At 38.8% G+C, this 16,320-nt stretch overlaps 1 protein-coding gene across 1 annotated transcript in view; it reads left to right on the forward strand.

Moving 5' to 3' along the window:
• The first annotated feature begins 480 nt into the window (after positions 1–480).
• Positions 481–16,320, forward strand: part of FCHO2 (FCH and mu domain containing endocytic adaptor 2) — a 97,046-nt gene continuing 81,206 nt past the window's right edge. Inside the window, exons 1-2 of the mRNA XM_050913746.1 lie at positions 481–537; positions 10,609–10,700. Of these exons, the coding sequence (XP_050769703.1) occupies positions 508–537; positions 10,609–10,700 (122 nt within the window). The 5' untranslated portion in view covers positions 481–507. The remainder of the gene's footprint in view (positions 538–10,608; positions 10,701–16,320) is intronic.

Below are 16,320 nucleotides of genomic sequence, written 5' to 3' on the forward strand. Positions count from 1 at the left end.
TAGTGGTTACTGAATACGTTTGAGGGGGTTTTCCTCAAGGTTTCCGAGTCTGCCCTCCGCAACTACGTTCGTATTTCTACAGGCCAGGGCTTCTTCACTCACGAGATGGCACCCCGCCGTTCGCCGTGGACTGGAGCTGCCGGACCGCGCGGCCGCTGCGGCAGAAGCGGCGGGCGGTGGCTCTGCGCCCGGCCGCCTACGAGGGGACGGCGGGCCGCACGGCCCAGCCGCCACAGCGGCCGCGGCGGGGCCGGCGCTCCGCGCATGCCCCTTCGAGCGGGAGGGGACGACGCCGCGCTATGCGCCTGCGCAGGAGCCTCGGCGGCCGGCGGCGGCTGGGCGCATGCGCGGGGCCGGGGGCGGAGGAGCTGTGGGGAAAGAGGCGGTTGCACCGTAACGGGAAGGGCGGCGCGGCGCGGCGGCGCCCGTTTCCTCCGTCGCGTCTCGGCGGCTGGGGCGGCCGGGACAGAGCTCGGGCTCGCCGGTGGCCGGGGCGGCGGCGGGGTGATGATGGCGTACTTCGCGGAGAGCTTCTGGGTAGGGGAGCGCCGCGCGCCGGTTCCGCCGCGCCGCGGGTGGAACGGGCAGGGCAGGGCAGGGCACGGTGCAGCCGGGGTCCCCTCTGCGGGAGCAGCCTCGGCTCTTACGCCACCCCCGGGACTGGGCCGGGGCCTTGCCGCGGAGGGGGGCGCGGCGGGGGGATGGCGGCCGCCGCCCCCTGCGCCCGCCGCGGCTCGCTTCGGCCGGGCTGGGCCGAGGGGGGAGCGGGGTACCTGCCTGCGCCGCTGCTGGCATCGCCCGGGCAGCCCGCGGTGGGGGAGGACGCCACCGCCCCTGCCCCTGCCCGGCCCTCCACCTCGCGCGGTGCTGGGGGGTCCGCGGGGGAGAGACGCGGGGGAGAGGGATTGCTGGTCGCCGTGGGGGCGCTGGGCCAAGGGGTGCGCGGACACGAGCGGGAGAGCCTGTGCTCGGGGGTCTCGCTCTCGCAGGCACCGTGGTGCGTGGATGCGGCTTGGGCTGCAGTCCGATCTCTCTTCGTTCAGCCTCCCAAACAATGCAGTTGTTCGGGGGAATAGCACCGACTGTAAAAACTTAAGAGTTGTATCACGCAAACGCAGAGCTGCGCCTGGGAGCTCTGTGCTTTTGTGCCAGTGACTTATCTCTGTCTGCATGTCAGAAGGTACAGCCTGAACAGCAGCCAGCTAGGGAAACAACAGACTTTCCACTCTCTTTTAGAAACGCAATTTGTCAGTCATCTCTGCACAGGTATATATGTTTTTAAGGTGGTGGATATATACGGAGAAAAAATTAAATTATGGATTTGGATTATTATTGAGCCTCCCGTGAAATGAAACTTGTTTTCGTTGTGACCATAGCTGGTCTGAAACATTAAAGTAAGTGTTCTTGTAATCGTCGGGCTGTTTACAGTGTTGCTACTTCTCTGCGTGTTTAATTTTTAAGGTGCATCTCTACCAACTAATAGAGGAAACATAAAAATGGTTATTTGTTGAGACTGAAACAAAAAAAAGAGAAAATATCTTTTACATGTCTGCTTTTTCTGTGTAAGCAACAGTTATCCTTAATGTTTAGGGAAAGCTAATTTCACAAATACAGTATGCTATTCTTGAATATAAAGCGTAGCTCAAGCCAGGTTTCATGTTTTGTTTGCAGCATTGTGTTTAATTTTGACTGTTAAGTTTTGCTTTCAACAGAATATTAAAATTTAATAAAACAAGATATTAGATTTGCTCTCTTAGTGTACAAATCTGCTTAATTTGAAGCCGCGGTGTGGGAGATCAGTATTAAACTAGTATGCGGAAATTTTTTATCTTTCATAAAAATAAGATTTAAATTAATATAAAAAGTCGCATTTTTATTAGGAAAGTTACTACCTCCTCCTGAGATTAAAGTAAAATAGAAGTTTTTTATTCAGCTATCTCAACTGAAGTCAAACACTTTTCTATTTAAATACATTATGTACTATGGTATGTTCATTTAACTGTTTGTCTGATCAGTTGTATTTTATTTTGTTAGTCAATAATTTTGTTAAATCAGTGAAGGCAGTGGGCCATTCCCGTACATTCTGTTTCCCTGTCTGTGTATTCACAGATGCTACCAGCAAATATGGGGTAGTAGACATCTATCCAAACTTCCTATGCTCTCTTTATGCTCTGCGAAGTCTCTGCCTTATAGCTATGTTGGCAAAACTCCTAGTGTGGGTCAGCAATGAGTGCGAGGAGAAGGACGTTTTCTTCTGTTGATGCAGGTTTTTCTCCTAGCTCCAAAAATGACACAAAGGAGAACAAGTGTATTCTTCTTGTTTGTCTTGCAGTGACAACAAAGACATTAGACAGGGTCTTAAACTAGCAAAATTTGACTGAGAAACCTTTTTAATACCATGGACAGGGTTTTATTTTGTGTAGACATAAAATAAAAAGGAATAGGGGCTCCTTCTTTGCTGTTGTGGGTAAATATCCGTCAAGATTAACTGTAGTGTCTAAATATGATGGATTTTTGAAGTCAGAAAGTGTTGAGTTTCTATATATCCTCAGAACCAAGCATAAACTACAGGTTTGTGCAGTTTGAATGATTAGGCTTCTCCATATCTACTAGCTTTTCAGAACAGGTTATTGTTCAGAATTGTTACTGCAGTGCTTTGGAAGACTTGGGATGCAATCTATATATGCTTTGAAATGTGGTGAGAAAGTTAAGATGGAAATTAGAAGATTGCTGTTAAAATGCACTGAATGCATAATGACTAAAAATAATGAAGAGAAATCCGTAAGGAGAAAGAAAGGTCGTATTGTGTAGAACTTTAGAAGAATTGTCTTCTGTTTCTTGCTTTTGCCTTGCCCTTCTAGGTAACACCAGACAAATTGTTTTTGTCATCTATGCAATGGCATAATTATACTTCCTGAAGCACTGATGTGAAAATGAATCCAAAACATAATACTTAATCATTTGGTGTACATGCTGTCATCAATTTGTAGCTGAAACTGTGCATTGGAAATGGAAGTCTGGATCTTGAGCTTGTAGGATGCTCTCTCTTGATTTGGTAGTTTGCTGTAACTGATATATATATACACAGAAAATATATCAGAAACTTGAGGGACTTAACTGATTTCTTCAGAAAAGGGGAGTGACATATATGTGAATGTGTATCAATTTCTTACACGCTATTTAGGCTGCTGTCTTTTAAGAACTTCCTAAAAGTGCTCATGTAAACAAAACAAATCTTAGCTTCTTTGTTGTAATAGTCTTGAAGCTTAGCATGAGACTTTCATCTTGTACTGCTTTTAAAAGTGTTTGAATAGTTACAATTTTTTTTTTTGTTAGATAATGTAAGAAAAACGGATGTTTTATGGGCCTGCCATCTGTTGGCTGCTTCTAAGAGGTCATTGAGAGATAAACAAGACTATTTTCAGGATGTGTAAAGTTGAAGTACAGAGACCTGTACTGTCACTTGAAGAATTTTACTATCACTTGAAAAATGTAGGGGTCTGCTAATAGAGCACAGCACTCTAGAGCAGCAGTTTTCAAAGTCAGTAGAATACAGTTACTTTTTTGTGGTATCAAAAATTATGAACTAGTAGTACAGGCTATAAATGGCTTTGATTCTTATGACTGAGTTTTAGGCATTCAAATCACGTGGCCAAACATTCCCAGCTCCTAATTAGGATGTTGTCATAAAACATTGGGTGCTTGCTGCTATGTATGTGCTACATCAAAACAATGATGTAATTTAAAGGGAACACGTTCATAAGTTACTTCCATTATGCATAGCTACATTTTGTCGCTCTGAGTACACTGATACAGGTACAGTAGAATAAAAAGTGTTTGTTGTCATTGACTTACTGTTTTCTTAACACTGCTTAGGAAGTGTTGCATAAGCTTTGACATTGTATTTAAACTGACTGGTACAGGTGATACTTTTGTTAATTGTCAGTCTACTAAACTATGTCAAGTCAACAAAAATAACCCACTTCTAAGCCAGTTCGTGTTTATTTATTAATTGTTTTAAATTAATTTGATTGAACTGTTGAAAGTTCTGTGTATAGCTGAAACTTGTCTCTGTGTAATGCTGTGCCTGGTAACTCTGGAAGTTCTGGGATATTAAAATGTGTGTTTAAATTGGCTTTGACGAATTCCTTTCATCTTTTTGCTTCTGTTACCTGTAGCTTTTGAGAACGGCTGTGAGGAGGATTCCTTTCTTTTCAGGAGCTTTTGTAACATGTAAGGGCTGGCGGTATCCAGGGTTAATAATCTTAGCTTTGTGAAGAGGCTTGCTCTAGTAAGTGTAAGACGTATTGTCTTACGCACTTACGTGATATGAGTGACACTGAGACTTGTCATGCTTCCATCTGGAGTTCCATTCATATGTTTACGCAGTGCTACTCTTCTGCTTGGCATACAGTTGGATGCTTAGTTTCAAGAGAGCTGTTGTGCAATATTTGCTTAGTCTCCTCCCTCTGCGTGTGTGCATCTAGCATGAGTTGGCAACTTGCCATCTTTTTGTTCAAAAAAAATTTTTAATTATCTAGATGTAGAGGAAAATATCTGTCCTTCCTCATAGGCATAGAGCTTCTCTAGAGCTGACCTTTAATTTATTGAAGCTGGAAGAAGGAAATTGAAATTGCCGGGTTGCTTTTGTGTTCAAACTTCTCAAAAGTTTCAGAACCGAAGAAGATACGTTGCCTGTGTAAACATCAGGTGACTGCTTTTTTCCCATGTTTTGGTGCTCTCAGTTTTCTGTAGCTCTTTCAGACACTCAGAAATTGAAATTTACTGATAGCTAGCTTTCAAAAATGTGACACCATAATATTAATCACAGGAGTATTTTCATGTATACAGGGCCCATTAAATTAAATAATTGCCTAGGTGGAAAGGATGAAACACGTTACTTATTTGAAACTGCAACAAGGAGTAACAGTTTAAAGAAAATGACAACGCTGTTTTTCACAGCATCTAAAATGAGTTTGCATATATCCGTGGAGTTAGAAGAATTTCTATTGCTTTATTTCTTCAAAATATTACTCCATTATGAGTGAATGAAAAGAAGTCGACAGTACAAATGGACAAACCATAATGAGTAGTGTATGTCTTTCTAAGTTTGTGGGTAAAGAAAAGATTGGTTTTGGTTAATATTTGGAACTTTCATTTTAGAATTGTAGGAATGAACACTCAGTCTCTGTTGTTCTGTTGCACTAAAATTTGTACATTAATTGTTAAAATAGGATATCTTTTAAGCTGCATGAATCAAATCTTGTAGTTGCTGAACAGTTTTATGTAGTTTCAGCAAATACTGAATTTCACCTACATGAGGGAGTTGTGCTCCCCCGTCCCCCATTAATGGATTGTATACAGTTATTACTTGGCATATCGGTGCAACTCTGGAATTTTCTTGATACAAAATTTTTTTACCAAAAAGACTTTGATGCCATTATGATTTATCTGTATTAGGATTCTTGCATGCATAATCTGTTCATCAAGGGTGTGGTTTTTCCATACTCATATCTGACAGACGAGCATGAGTAGTAATTTAAGTGTAAAACTAGTTGTAGGACAGCTTCTCTGGACCTGACCAAGACAAGAGGCAAAGGATACAAATTTTTCTATTCTCAATGCAAAAATTGAAGTGATTCTATTTCCCACATTCATTCTTTTCTAGGCTTTTCTTATTTAGCATTTATCTAACAAGGTGGGGGGATGTTGGTCATATTTCATTGATATATCATGTTTGCCAAAGGCAGTTGTGAGGTTTAACTAGGATTTGGAAACTTAATTTGGAGATGATCCAGTTTTAATTTTATGACAATTTGAAGTAAATTAGGGACCTAAATTTTTTTTTATGGTTAAAAAGAAATCCTGTAGTTAAGTTGGAGTACCACTTCCAAATGTTGCAGTTTGAGTATTTGTCTGCCTGTTTCCTGGAGAGTAAGTTGTGAGTTTGGTAGGCTATTTTAAAAAGAGGATTAGGCAGGTTGTGACTTAAGTCATTTATAATCAAAAGTAGTTTTCTCAGTCTGTTCCATTTCTTCTTTGTAATGTGGTGATGTGGTCATGTTTAAAGGGTTAAAGGAATCATTGTGCACGTTTAACCACTGCTCATGCATATTCTAAAAGCATAGTTTGAAATGACAGTAACTCACTTATTGTCAAATGTTTCTTTACTTGCTGAACTTAGTTAGAAAAAGTCAAACTTTGTCTGAACTTCTCTCATCAAGCTTCTAAAGTTTGACCGAAATAAAAATGTGTTTAAGAATGGCATGTGCCTTTTATTGTCACATATGCTTAGTGTTGCTGTGAAAACAGTATTTGCAGCTGTCCTTTTCGTGCTTCTTACACTAGCTGAACAAGTAGTACGTATCTGACCAGTTATGGGAACTTTAGAATCACCTTACTAATTGAGAAACATTTGTTTATACTGGGTAAAAGACAGTGCTATAATAGAGAGTATTAACTTTTTACACTAATAGATGTTCATGTTGAACAGTTTTAGTCCAAAGTAAGCACAGTTTGCACTCATACAATTTGATTAGAAACATAGGAAATAAACACTGCTGCAGATTGCCCAGAAATTTCTGGCTGCTTTACCAAATGTAGGTTTTAAATTCAGAATCATCTTTATATGCAACAAACAAACTTATTCTTAAAATTTTTCAGTCTATTAAGTAGTTCAGTAAAACAGAGTTCCTGTAATCTGTTTCCTGTTATGCACAAGTCATGGAAATGCTGAATTCTGACTTCACATTTGCTGACAGGGTTACTTTCATTTCCATGAGAAAATCATTGCAGTTAGTTCTTGATGAAGGGAAATGGAAGGACTGCCTGCCCTCACTTTCCGTGACTTACTTTGTATGCAAAGTTGGTCCGTAATGCCTCATTGTAGGCTTATTTAAGTGAAGTGTTTACTTGTATTTGAAGTCTTGTTTCCTCTTATGGCTTGCTGTCAGGGGACATCTATACTATATACACAAAAGAGCTCTCTTATGGCAGTGTAAAATGGGAAACCTCAAGAACACCAGCTTCTGAAGAGAGAGTTTTGTTGGCTCTAGGGAAGAAGGAGAAAACTGCTAATAAACTTTGAAGTAATTTTGGCATGTAAGAGGATACATACTTGGTTTTTGTAAACTGAACTACTTTTCCTCTTAGCCACAGCATACATCTCTGTCTTTATCCTCAATACAGAGCCTTAACTCTGATTTTTGTTGTATGAATTATTTGAGCAACTCTTCATGAACATAACTACTGAATGAAGGAGTTGTGTATAGGCCATATAGCTTTTCCTAAGAAAAATGTCTGCTCTCTGCACTGAGATACCATACTGAATTTGACATAGGTATGCATATGTCTACAAACACGAGTAGAAGATAACAATTTATAGAATTGTCATTGGGTTAATCATCAGAAGTCTTGATCATGTAAACTATTGAACAATTTTGAAGTCTAGATGTTTGTGCTTACAGGTAGAACCTGATATTGGTAAAATAGGCTACACTTGACATTATATTCACAAGTGAAAACATGTCTTTTAGTTGTGCCAAGCTTAAACCACATAGGCCCTCAAATCTGGGAGCCTGCTTTGGACTTGCTGCTTTGTTTAAACCTTGAAATATTTTTCACGTAGCCTCTTAGCCTCTGATAACTAATGATAATGTATAAAAGATATGGCTTTCAGGGGACTTTTGTTAATTGAGGGAAGTGTCTGTCCTGTTTCTCTGTTGTGCTTTCTGCTATTCAATGTGAAGTCAGGAACAAGAGTAGGACTGATTAGAAAACTTCATTTAAGTGGAAGAATTAGTTCCTTTGCAGTAACCTTCAGTTACAGTTAGGGAACAAGATGATGATGGGAATTGGTTGTTCTGGCTCATTCCATTTTCTAAACGTTTGCAAAGTTACATTTCTGATAGATTATCAGCCATCAGGAAGGCTGCAGCCAGAGGCTGGGTCATGGCTGTGCTACACTTCCGGTATTTCTAAAGTGGCAGGAAATTTATGGAGCTCCAGTATAGAAAAGTCCGCATTAAAATGTCCATTATGAAAAGTTCAGAAGCAGTCTGTGTTCAGCACATTTTGATCAACGTGTTGATTTAGCTAGAAGAAACACCTTAAGACAAAGGGAAAGAACAATTCATAAAGGAGAATTTTATTCGTTTTTCTGGAAGAAATGCCTACCACTTATTTGTAAATGTTTATCTCCAAATTTGGGTACAGTAACAACTTCAGAGTAGTTAAACAAGAATTTATTTTGTATTCTAATTGAAAATATCGGTGAGGTCATAGTTACAGAGTTATTCTGGTGTTTTTGTAATGCGGTGGCATTCAGGGTTTATATTGAGTAAATACAGAAAGTTAATAAGCTACCTATTAGTACACCAGTAGTCAAAATTATTGTGGGCTGCAAACTACAAGGAAAAATGGTTAGATAGGAGTGAAAGGGGAATGAAACTGTTTAGACTCTTACTTGAAAGAGTAAGACAACATTTAAAAAAAAAAATTACATTTCGTACTAATTGGTGTTCTTATCCTTCTTTTATTTTTCAAACTTATAAAAGCCTTGCTCTGTAGATAGTCCTTTTAGAGTTTGCTGTATTTTCATGTATTCAATTTAGTTCTGCTTGTACTTTTTACAAACCTTTCTGTAATTGCATTTACGCTAAACTGATCTGCATTTTGATGAACTTTTTCAGGTTACAACTTACTGCAACCTTGAGAACTGTGATTGTATAGGTGTTTTTTCTTTTTGTTTGTTTGGTTTTGTTTTCTCCCATGCTTGGAAGAAGTAAAGCAAATAATCCTGGCTAGTAATCTGAATCAAATTGCCTTCAATTGTCCGTTATTTGTAAATTTATGTGTCTATGCGTGGCGTCCTTTCGGGCAACTTGCTACATTATTGACCGATGTATTATCTAGTGCAGTTAACACTTCAGAGTGTGGGCCTACTACTGTGGCTGCTACGAAGTTCTTCCATCCATCCATGGCTGCTCTCACTCACTTAAGCTGGCAGATCCCTGCCTGCCTTCTCCTCCTTGCTCCCACCTCTTCTGCTGAGCAATGCAGCTGTTCTTGTCCTCATAGTGATCTGGATCACTGATCCTTATTTTTATTTGCCAACTTTATTTTTCAGCTGTATAATTTCCCTGATCAGGTGTGCCTTATGGCTGCCGAAACACATTTTTCCAGAACAGAAAGGACAGAAATGTTTGGAGGGGTGTATGACCAAATATTCAGGCTCCTATCACTGGAGATGTAGAGCTGCCTTTGTGAAAAGTCCAGGATTTTAAGAAGGACATTAAGGTCCTTGAATGCGCCCAGAGGAGGGCAACAAAGCTGGTGAAACGACTGGAAGGAGTGTGCTATGAGGAGCGGCTAAGGACTTTGGGCTTGTCTAGTTTGGAGAAAAGGAGGCTGAGGGGTGACCTCATTGCTCTCTACAGCTTCCTGAGGAGGAGAAAGGAGAGGGAGGCGCTGATCTCTTCTCCCTGGCATCCAGTGATAGGACGCATGGGAATGGTTCAAAGCTGCGCCAGGGTAGGTTTAGGCCGGACATTGGGAAGAATTTCTTTATCAGGAGGGTGGTCAAACACTGGAACAGGCTTCCTAGAGAGGTGGTTGATGCCCCAAGCCTCTCAGTGTTTAAGAGGCATTTGGACAATGCCCTTAATAATATGCTTTAACTTTTGGTCAGCCCTGAAGTGGTCAGGCAGTTGACTAGACGATCGTTGTAGGTCCCTTCCAACTGAAATATTCCATTCCACTCCATCCTTCTTTCCCTTCCACTCTGAACATGCATGCAGTTTTTCTGAGGGCATGCTTCTGTGTCTTTTGTAGCAGCAGCAGTGTTACGGATCTGAAGCTTTTGGAAGGGAGGATGGGAATGGATAGTTTGACAGGAAAACTTTTATAGTAGCAGTGCTATTATGCCATGCCTTGCTTTGCCTTCCTTTCATTTCTATTGTTGCTTTCTCCTGTCCGGAGGAAGTTCACCATAGTGCCAGAGGTGATAAGCTGGCTGAGTTTATTCATTAGTGTTTAGGGCAGTGTCTCAGTTTTAATGGTGAGGTACGCCTTACTCACTGGAAAATGTTTTAAGTTTAATTTTAAAACTTAAAGAGATTAGTGATTTTTTTTTTTTTTTTTTTTTTTATTTTACTAATTTTACAAAAAACAGAGGAAGATACATGAAGTGTGAAGAATTGAGGAAGCGGGATACCCAGTGATCCCAAAGTGTGAATTTTAGTTCATGGGAAATAATGAAAGATGTGAGAGAATGGAGAGAGAGTACAATGTTAAGTATGTGTTTAATAAGATGGGAAGTGAAAGAATACAAGACCTGTAGGAATCTAGAAAAGAAATGGCTTTGAATATAGCCTAGAAATATGTAGTAGAAGAGTTGTCATTATAAGGGTAGTAGTAGCTGATTTTAGTTTGTTTTACATATAGGGATTGAAGTGAACTAACAGCAATTGGTAAAAAGCTGAAGCATTAGAAATCATTCACTTCATGGAACTTGATTAGTTATTAAAATGCATAGATTCTATACTTTGTTCTGTAATTGCTTTAGCATGTTGTGTTTCATAGTTCTACTTTCTTTTTATTAATCTTTAGGGGGAAAGGAACAATGGCTTTGATGTCCTCTATCACAATATGAAACATGGACATTTGTCAACAAAAGACTTAGCAGACTTTATAAGAGAAAGGTAAGTATTCATCCTTGGTAATCCCAGCTCTTTAATATACTGTTTGTGATTTTTATTTAAGTTTATCGTTATGTTTAACAGTAACATGCAAAATACATAAAAATCAATGAGCATTTAAAAATATCTCTTATATCCTACAAGAATATCTAGGTTTATTCCATTCACTTAGAACTGAATAGTGACTCTTAAGCATCAATTAATAACAAGCTTCTAATTTTTCAGGTTTGAATTAAAAAACAAGAGTAAAAAGCTAGAGGTGTCACATTAGGTGTCCAGCAGTTTATTTAAATTAATCTCAATTTTTCATCATGTTTGGAAGAAAAGCAATAATTTAAAGTAGCAAAAATTATCAGTCTTACAAAGTTTTTGACCATAGATGTAGAATTCGGGTTTTAGCAACTGCTAGTATGATCTTACAAAAATTATACTTTCATATTAAGATGTTGAGAAACTAGGTTTGTTAAAGAAAAGGGAGTGATATGTAGGGACAAGAAAATAATATGCAGCAAATAACACAGGTTCTTCTCTATGGGATGGAAGGGACAGAACTGAAAACTGCAGATGTGACAACTTCCAAAACAGATGACCTAGTGCTGTTTTTAGTTCTTCTTTGTAAAAGACGACTGCTGCTGCTACGTTGAACATAAGAATTTCCATTCTGGACGAAATTAATTGTATGTCTGCTTCAGAATTTTGTCTTAATTCAGTTACTGGCACCAGATGACACATGGAAAAAACTTGCAAGAGACTGATTGAGGACCTGTTTCAGTGAAGATTTCTTGCAGTAAAAGCTGTCCAAAAAACCAGCTTTTGTTTTCTGGAATTTTTCATCAAAATTTCAGTTTTGGCCTCAAATAGATCGCAACAAAGAATTTCTTTTAAATTTCCACAAAATGTAACCACCACAAATCTGGCAGGTGCTCAGTTGCACTGACATCTGCATAGTTTCAAAATGAACTGGAGAAAATGACAAAAATCTTTCCACTAAGTAGAAACGAGTGAGTTCCAGAGTCCACGTGTGATGGGCAGTCTCCTGTTGGAAGGACTACCCAACCCAAGGAATCTTGTGTTTCAAGAATCCCTGATTCCAGAGAAGACATTATGAAGCCAGACAGGGTTCCACTGACATCCTGCGTTGGATTGAGCAGAGGAGTATCACGCTGTTCATGTTTAGTATGAAATGCTTAAGGCTTCACAAGCTTGTGCTTTTAATATTGACTGTTACAAATGTTTGCCTTGTGTTATTTTTGTGAGTGCCTGGATCTTTCCTTTGAAACCTGCTTTAATTTTTGGAATCACTCAGTTTTTATAGCAGTAACTCATAGACCTGAGCTGTACATCACCTAGACACATTTAATTTTATTAGTTTTACATCCGTTGCATTTTGATTTACCTCCCTATTTCGATCAGAAGTTCTCATTCACTCTGCTTCTTATCTCCGTTATGGAGATAAGAATGGGCATGCTCCATTTTACTCATACTGGTCCTAAGGCGAAAGGTCTCATGTAAATGCGTAAAAATAACTTGATGCTATATCTGGCTTGGATTCTTTGCTTTATTATAGTGACATAAATAAAACTTGACGCTTCATTCTACACAAAATTCCTAGTAAAAAGAATGTGTTCTAGTTTTTTTCACTCTATAAGCTCCTCCAAATTAAATTTTAAATGAGATGTGCCTTTGCAATCAGTAAATAAAATATTTGGACATTTCTCCACATATTAAAAATGTTTCAGCTGAATTCTAGTGATTTGTCAAGAAGACAATTTTTTTTCCCAGTTAAACAAGTTTAAATAACATTTAAGACTAAAGATTAATGACCATGTAGGAGTACATGAGGATCCACATGGGCGCGTCATCCTCAATGAGAGATCAAGAAATGTATTTTCTGTTCTTGTGCATGGATCAGGATGTGCCAAAGAGATAGGCAGCCATCTTATAGCATTTTTGGTAAAATACGTGAAAAATTTCAGTTCTCATTAACACACTGAGATTCATTAGACACTTAGTGCTACATTTTAATTTATTTGAGAAGGCTTCAGTATAGTTCCTTAAGAGCAACTTGCCCTGGGATTGGAAAACATCTGTCAGTGATGCAGACCAGCAGCAGTGAGTTCAGTCCTTTCCAGTGACCTTCTCCCATCAGGATATTAACCTGGTATCCTCTCTGTTCCATTGTGTTTTCTTCAGCCCTGCTTTACTGATGCATCTCAGTATGCCAGGCTGCCATTAAAAAAAGCAGTTGAATGCCAAATAGGTACTTCTTTTCAAGTGGGGGGTGCATCACTGATCAATCTCAGTCTAAGCTAGTGGTAATTTGTGGCATATAGTTTGTAGTTTCAAAGAAATAGCTGGACTTTAAATATTTGGTGTCCTTGCTTCAGTAAAAATGTTTGCAAGTGTCCATATCCATATCTGGGCAGTGAAGCTCTTCGCTACCATTGTGAAGTTACTGTGGGATGTCAGTCAATTTCCCAGGAAATAAATATGGTTCAGTAGCACACACTTATTCATAGGGGTCAAATTCTTAATCTCAAAAGAAATTGGATTGGTCAGTACTTCAACAGTATTTTACAACAGTCCAATTGTCTTGACCATGTTCTATTTTGCATCTTTGTTTATTGCAAAGAAATTCAGAGATGTTGCACACAATTATCTGTTTCTCTCCTTCCTCCACTGAGCATAGTCTGAATATTGTTTTGCAGTACTGTTTTCTGCTAGAAATATATAAGTGGATGAACAACATTTATTGGGAGCTTCCTAGATGTAGTGTGTTTATGCCCTGACTTTTATGTACCTGATTTTCTGAACAGTTCCCTGTGAAAACTAAGCTTACATACATTTGAATTTTCTTCACATCTGTCCTTCCATTCCTTTTGAACATATTGGCCTTTTCTTCCCAGAAGTGGAGACATAGGAGAGTGTAAACTAAAAACTGCTGCATAGATAGAGGAGACACATCTGAGGTGGTGATAATACTTTCAACAAGTTAAGAGTACGTAACCTTTGTATGTACTGTTTCACAGTAGTCACCTGGTCAGTCAGGCTTGCTAGAATCTCCAGGCTAGCCAGAGAATTTGTTTTTTTTTTAATGGAGTGATCTCAAAGAGAAAGGAAAGATGGTTAAGTGTATTTGGATGTACACACTGCTAAGGGCACAAAGGACACATGTCTCTATGAAGCCAGTCTCTGTTACTTGCGCTGTTCGGAATAGTGTTTTGGTTGTGTGCAGCCTAATCGGGAAAGAGTCTATTGTTCCCTTTTCTCCAGCCTTAGAAATAGTAATGTAAGAAGAAAAATTGTATAGGATGTGGAAAAATGGGTTTTTTTTGTTATAGTCAGCTTAAGGATTTTTTTAAAGATTTTTCTTTCAAAACTTCTGTAAGAACATTCTGAAATTGCAAAGTTGTCTCCTCTGAAAAAAACAAAAATGTTTGAAATGTGTTAATTTGTAATAATATAATATTTCTATACTGTATCTGCTGTTCCAACTGGATGTCCCTAGAAGGAGCAGAAGGTTTCCTCCTTGGCTGTGTTCAGTTAGTCCACACCGATTCAATTTTCAACAGTGTTATTTCACGTTTTTGTTTTTGAGTATTTGTTAATGGTCAAGTACTAAAAGAAGTGAGAGACAGTTGGATCTGTGGTTCAGAAATGTGTCATCTGAAAGAGTGAGTTTTGTGGCAGGCAATCTGCTCAATGTTGGTAAATCTTGAGTGGGGCAGGTTATCTGTCTGTCTGCTGAAAGATAGCTGTCTTTGTTCTGTTCTTGATAAAGCATGTAGAAATTTTGTTTTTAAAGAAGTTCACATATAAGAAGGTTGGGCTGCCCCCGCATGTTTTTTTTCTTTAAATACTGGGAAGATTTTGTAGGTGAACTGTCCTGTGTTTGGGCGTATTTAACACCTAAACTGTTTACATGTAAGAAACCACTGTGCTCAGCTAGGAACTGAATAGGTATTGTGTTGGCTTTTCTCCAGAAGCCTTTCAAAAGTTTTTCTGTACCACTTGCCTGTAAGTATCATAAAAAGAATCTCTTTGATCAGAAGAAACTGGCAATGCATATATTCCCATTCAACTTTTAAATGTTTAACAGATCCCAAGCAAAGACAGGTTTTCAAATGGGTGAAAATTAATTTACTGAGGCGTTCATAGTGTGTTACTCGTACATCAGAGTGCTCTGGAAGGTCAGTCGATAGGATGAATGTAGATATACATGCTCAACTGATCAGTAACAGCATCTTTCAGTTGTTAGTGTTTGTAACTGTTGTGTGTTGATATTGTGTGGTAAATGACAGAACTCCAGTTTTGTGGAGATTGCTCAGGTAACTATGCTGTAAATTGCTCCAAAGAAAAGAGGTGTTGATTTTGGTCAGAAATCTTGTGTTTCAAAAAAAAAAAAGGGGGGGGGGGGAGAAAAAAAAAAAGGCACTGAGCTCTCAAATCTAGAAAACTTTGATAGAAGCTACTGATAATCCAAATATATTGCTCATCATGGTAATTAAAAAACCATCTGTGTCTCTTCTGGGTGTCTGTGCATATGTGCTTGTTGCTGTGCAGTGAGCAAGAATTCCAAACCTTGCAAACTTAAACGTTTTCTTATCATCAAAAATATGTATATATGTGGAAGGAGGATAATTGGCTTTTTTTATGGTGAATAACTTCACAGTTGTTTGTAGATGAGATTTAAAATGTAATTCAGTTACTGTATTTTACAGTTTAATCCCCTTTTCCAAATTTATTGTCCAACTGACTGGATAGTTATTTTGGAAGTTCAGTAGGTTTAAAGACATGCCCCTCTGTTTCAGGTGACTACTGCTACTTTGTTTCATATTTTCATAAGAAAATTCTTTTTGCTTGAAAAGTGTTGCTGTAAAGGAGAAATAAAAACCTCTGCCTCAGCATAAGTGGTTATAGTCATGGTATAACTTGAGAGAGGGGTGAATTCTTCATCTCCCTTTTTTTCTCTCTTTTGCCCCTGAATAAAGGTATTACACAGCAGGAAAGAAATTGCTTCAAGCTTTTGCACTTTCAAGAAAAGACAATTACAGTATTTACTCGAATCCAGGATGCTTCTAAATCTAAGTTGACACTACATATTGAATTTTGATTTAGAGTGGAAAATTAAAATAGTGTGTGCCTTTACCTTAGTAATAAGAGGATGAGGAAGATTGATGGGGAAGGACTTGCAGGGAGTCACTGCTGTGATATGTTGTGTGTGACTGCTGTTCCATGTCAATTGCCCCAGCAAAGGCTCTAAGGAGGAATTCCGTGCTAACCCTTGGATTTTGAATCTCCAAAAGACAAGTAAAATTGTGGGTTTGAGTGCAGGAAAATATAATGAAACTTTAAGTAGAGAAGAGGTTTTCCAATATAAATCAGAATGTATTGAGACAGAATGTATAAAGACTTTCTTTAAAAAGGAATATAAACAGTAGAACACGATACTTTTCATTGCACATTATTTTACTGTTTTCCAAACTCAAATATCACTATGCAAAGAACTTAAACAAAAAACCAAAACACCCCTACAAAAAGACTGGACAAGACCCCATTTTAGTTAATGTGATTGCTCAGTAAGCGTTCAGTCTGTTTATTTTAATGTTTTTGTTACAAATAT

The sequence above is a fragment of the Gymnogyps californianus genome, chromosome Z, assembly GCF_018139145.2.
Source record: "Gymnogyps californianus isolate 813 chromosome Z, ASM1813914v2, whole genome shotgun sequence".
In the NCBI taxonomy this organism is placed as follows: Eukaryota; Metazoa; Chordata; class Aves; order Accipitriformes; family Cathartidae; genus Gymnogyps; species Gymnogyps californianus.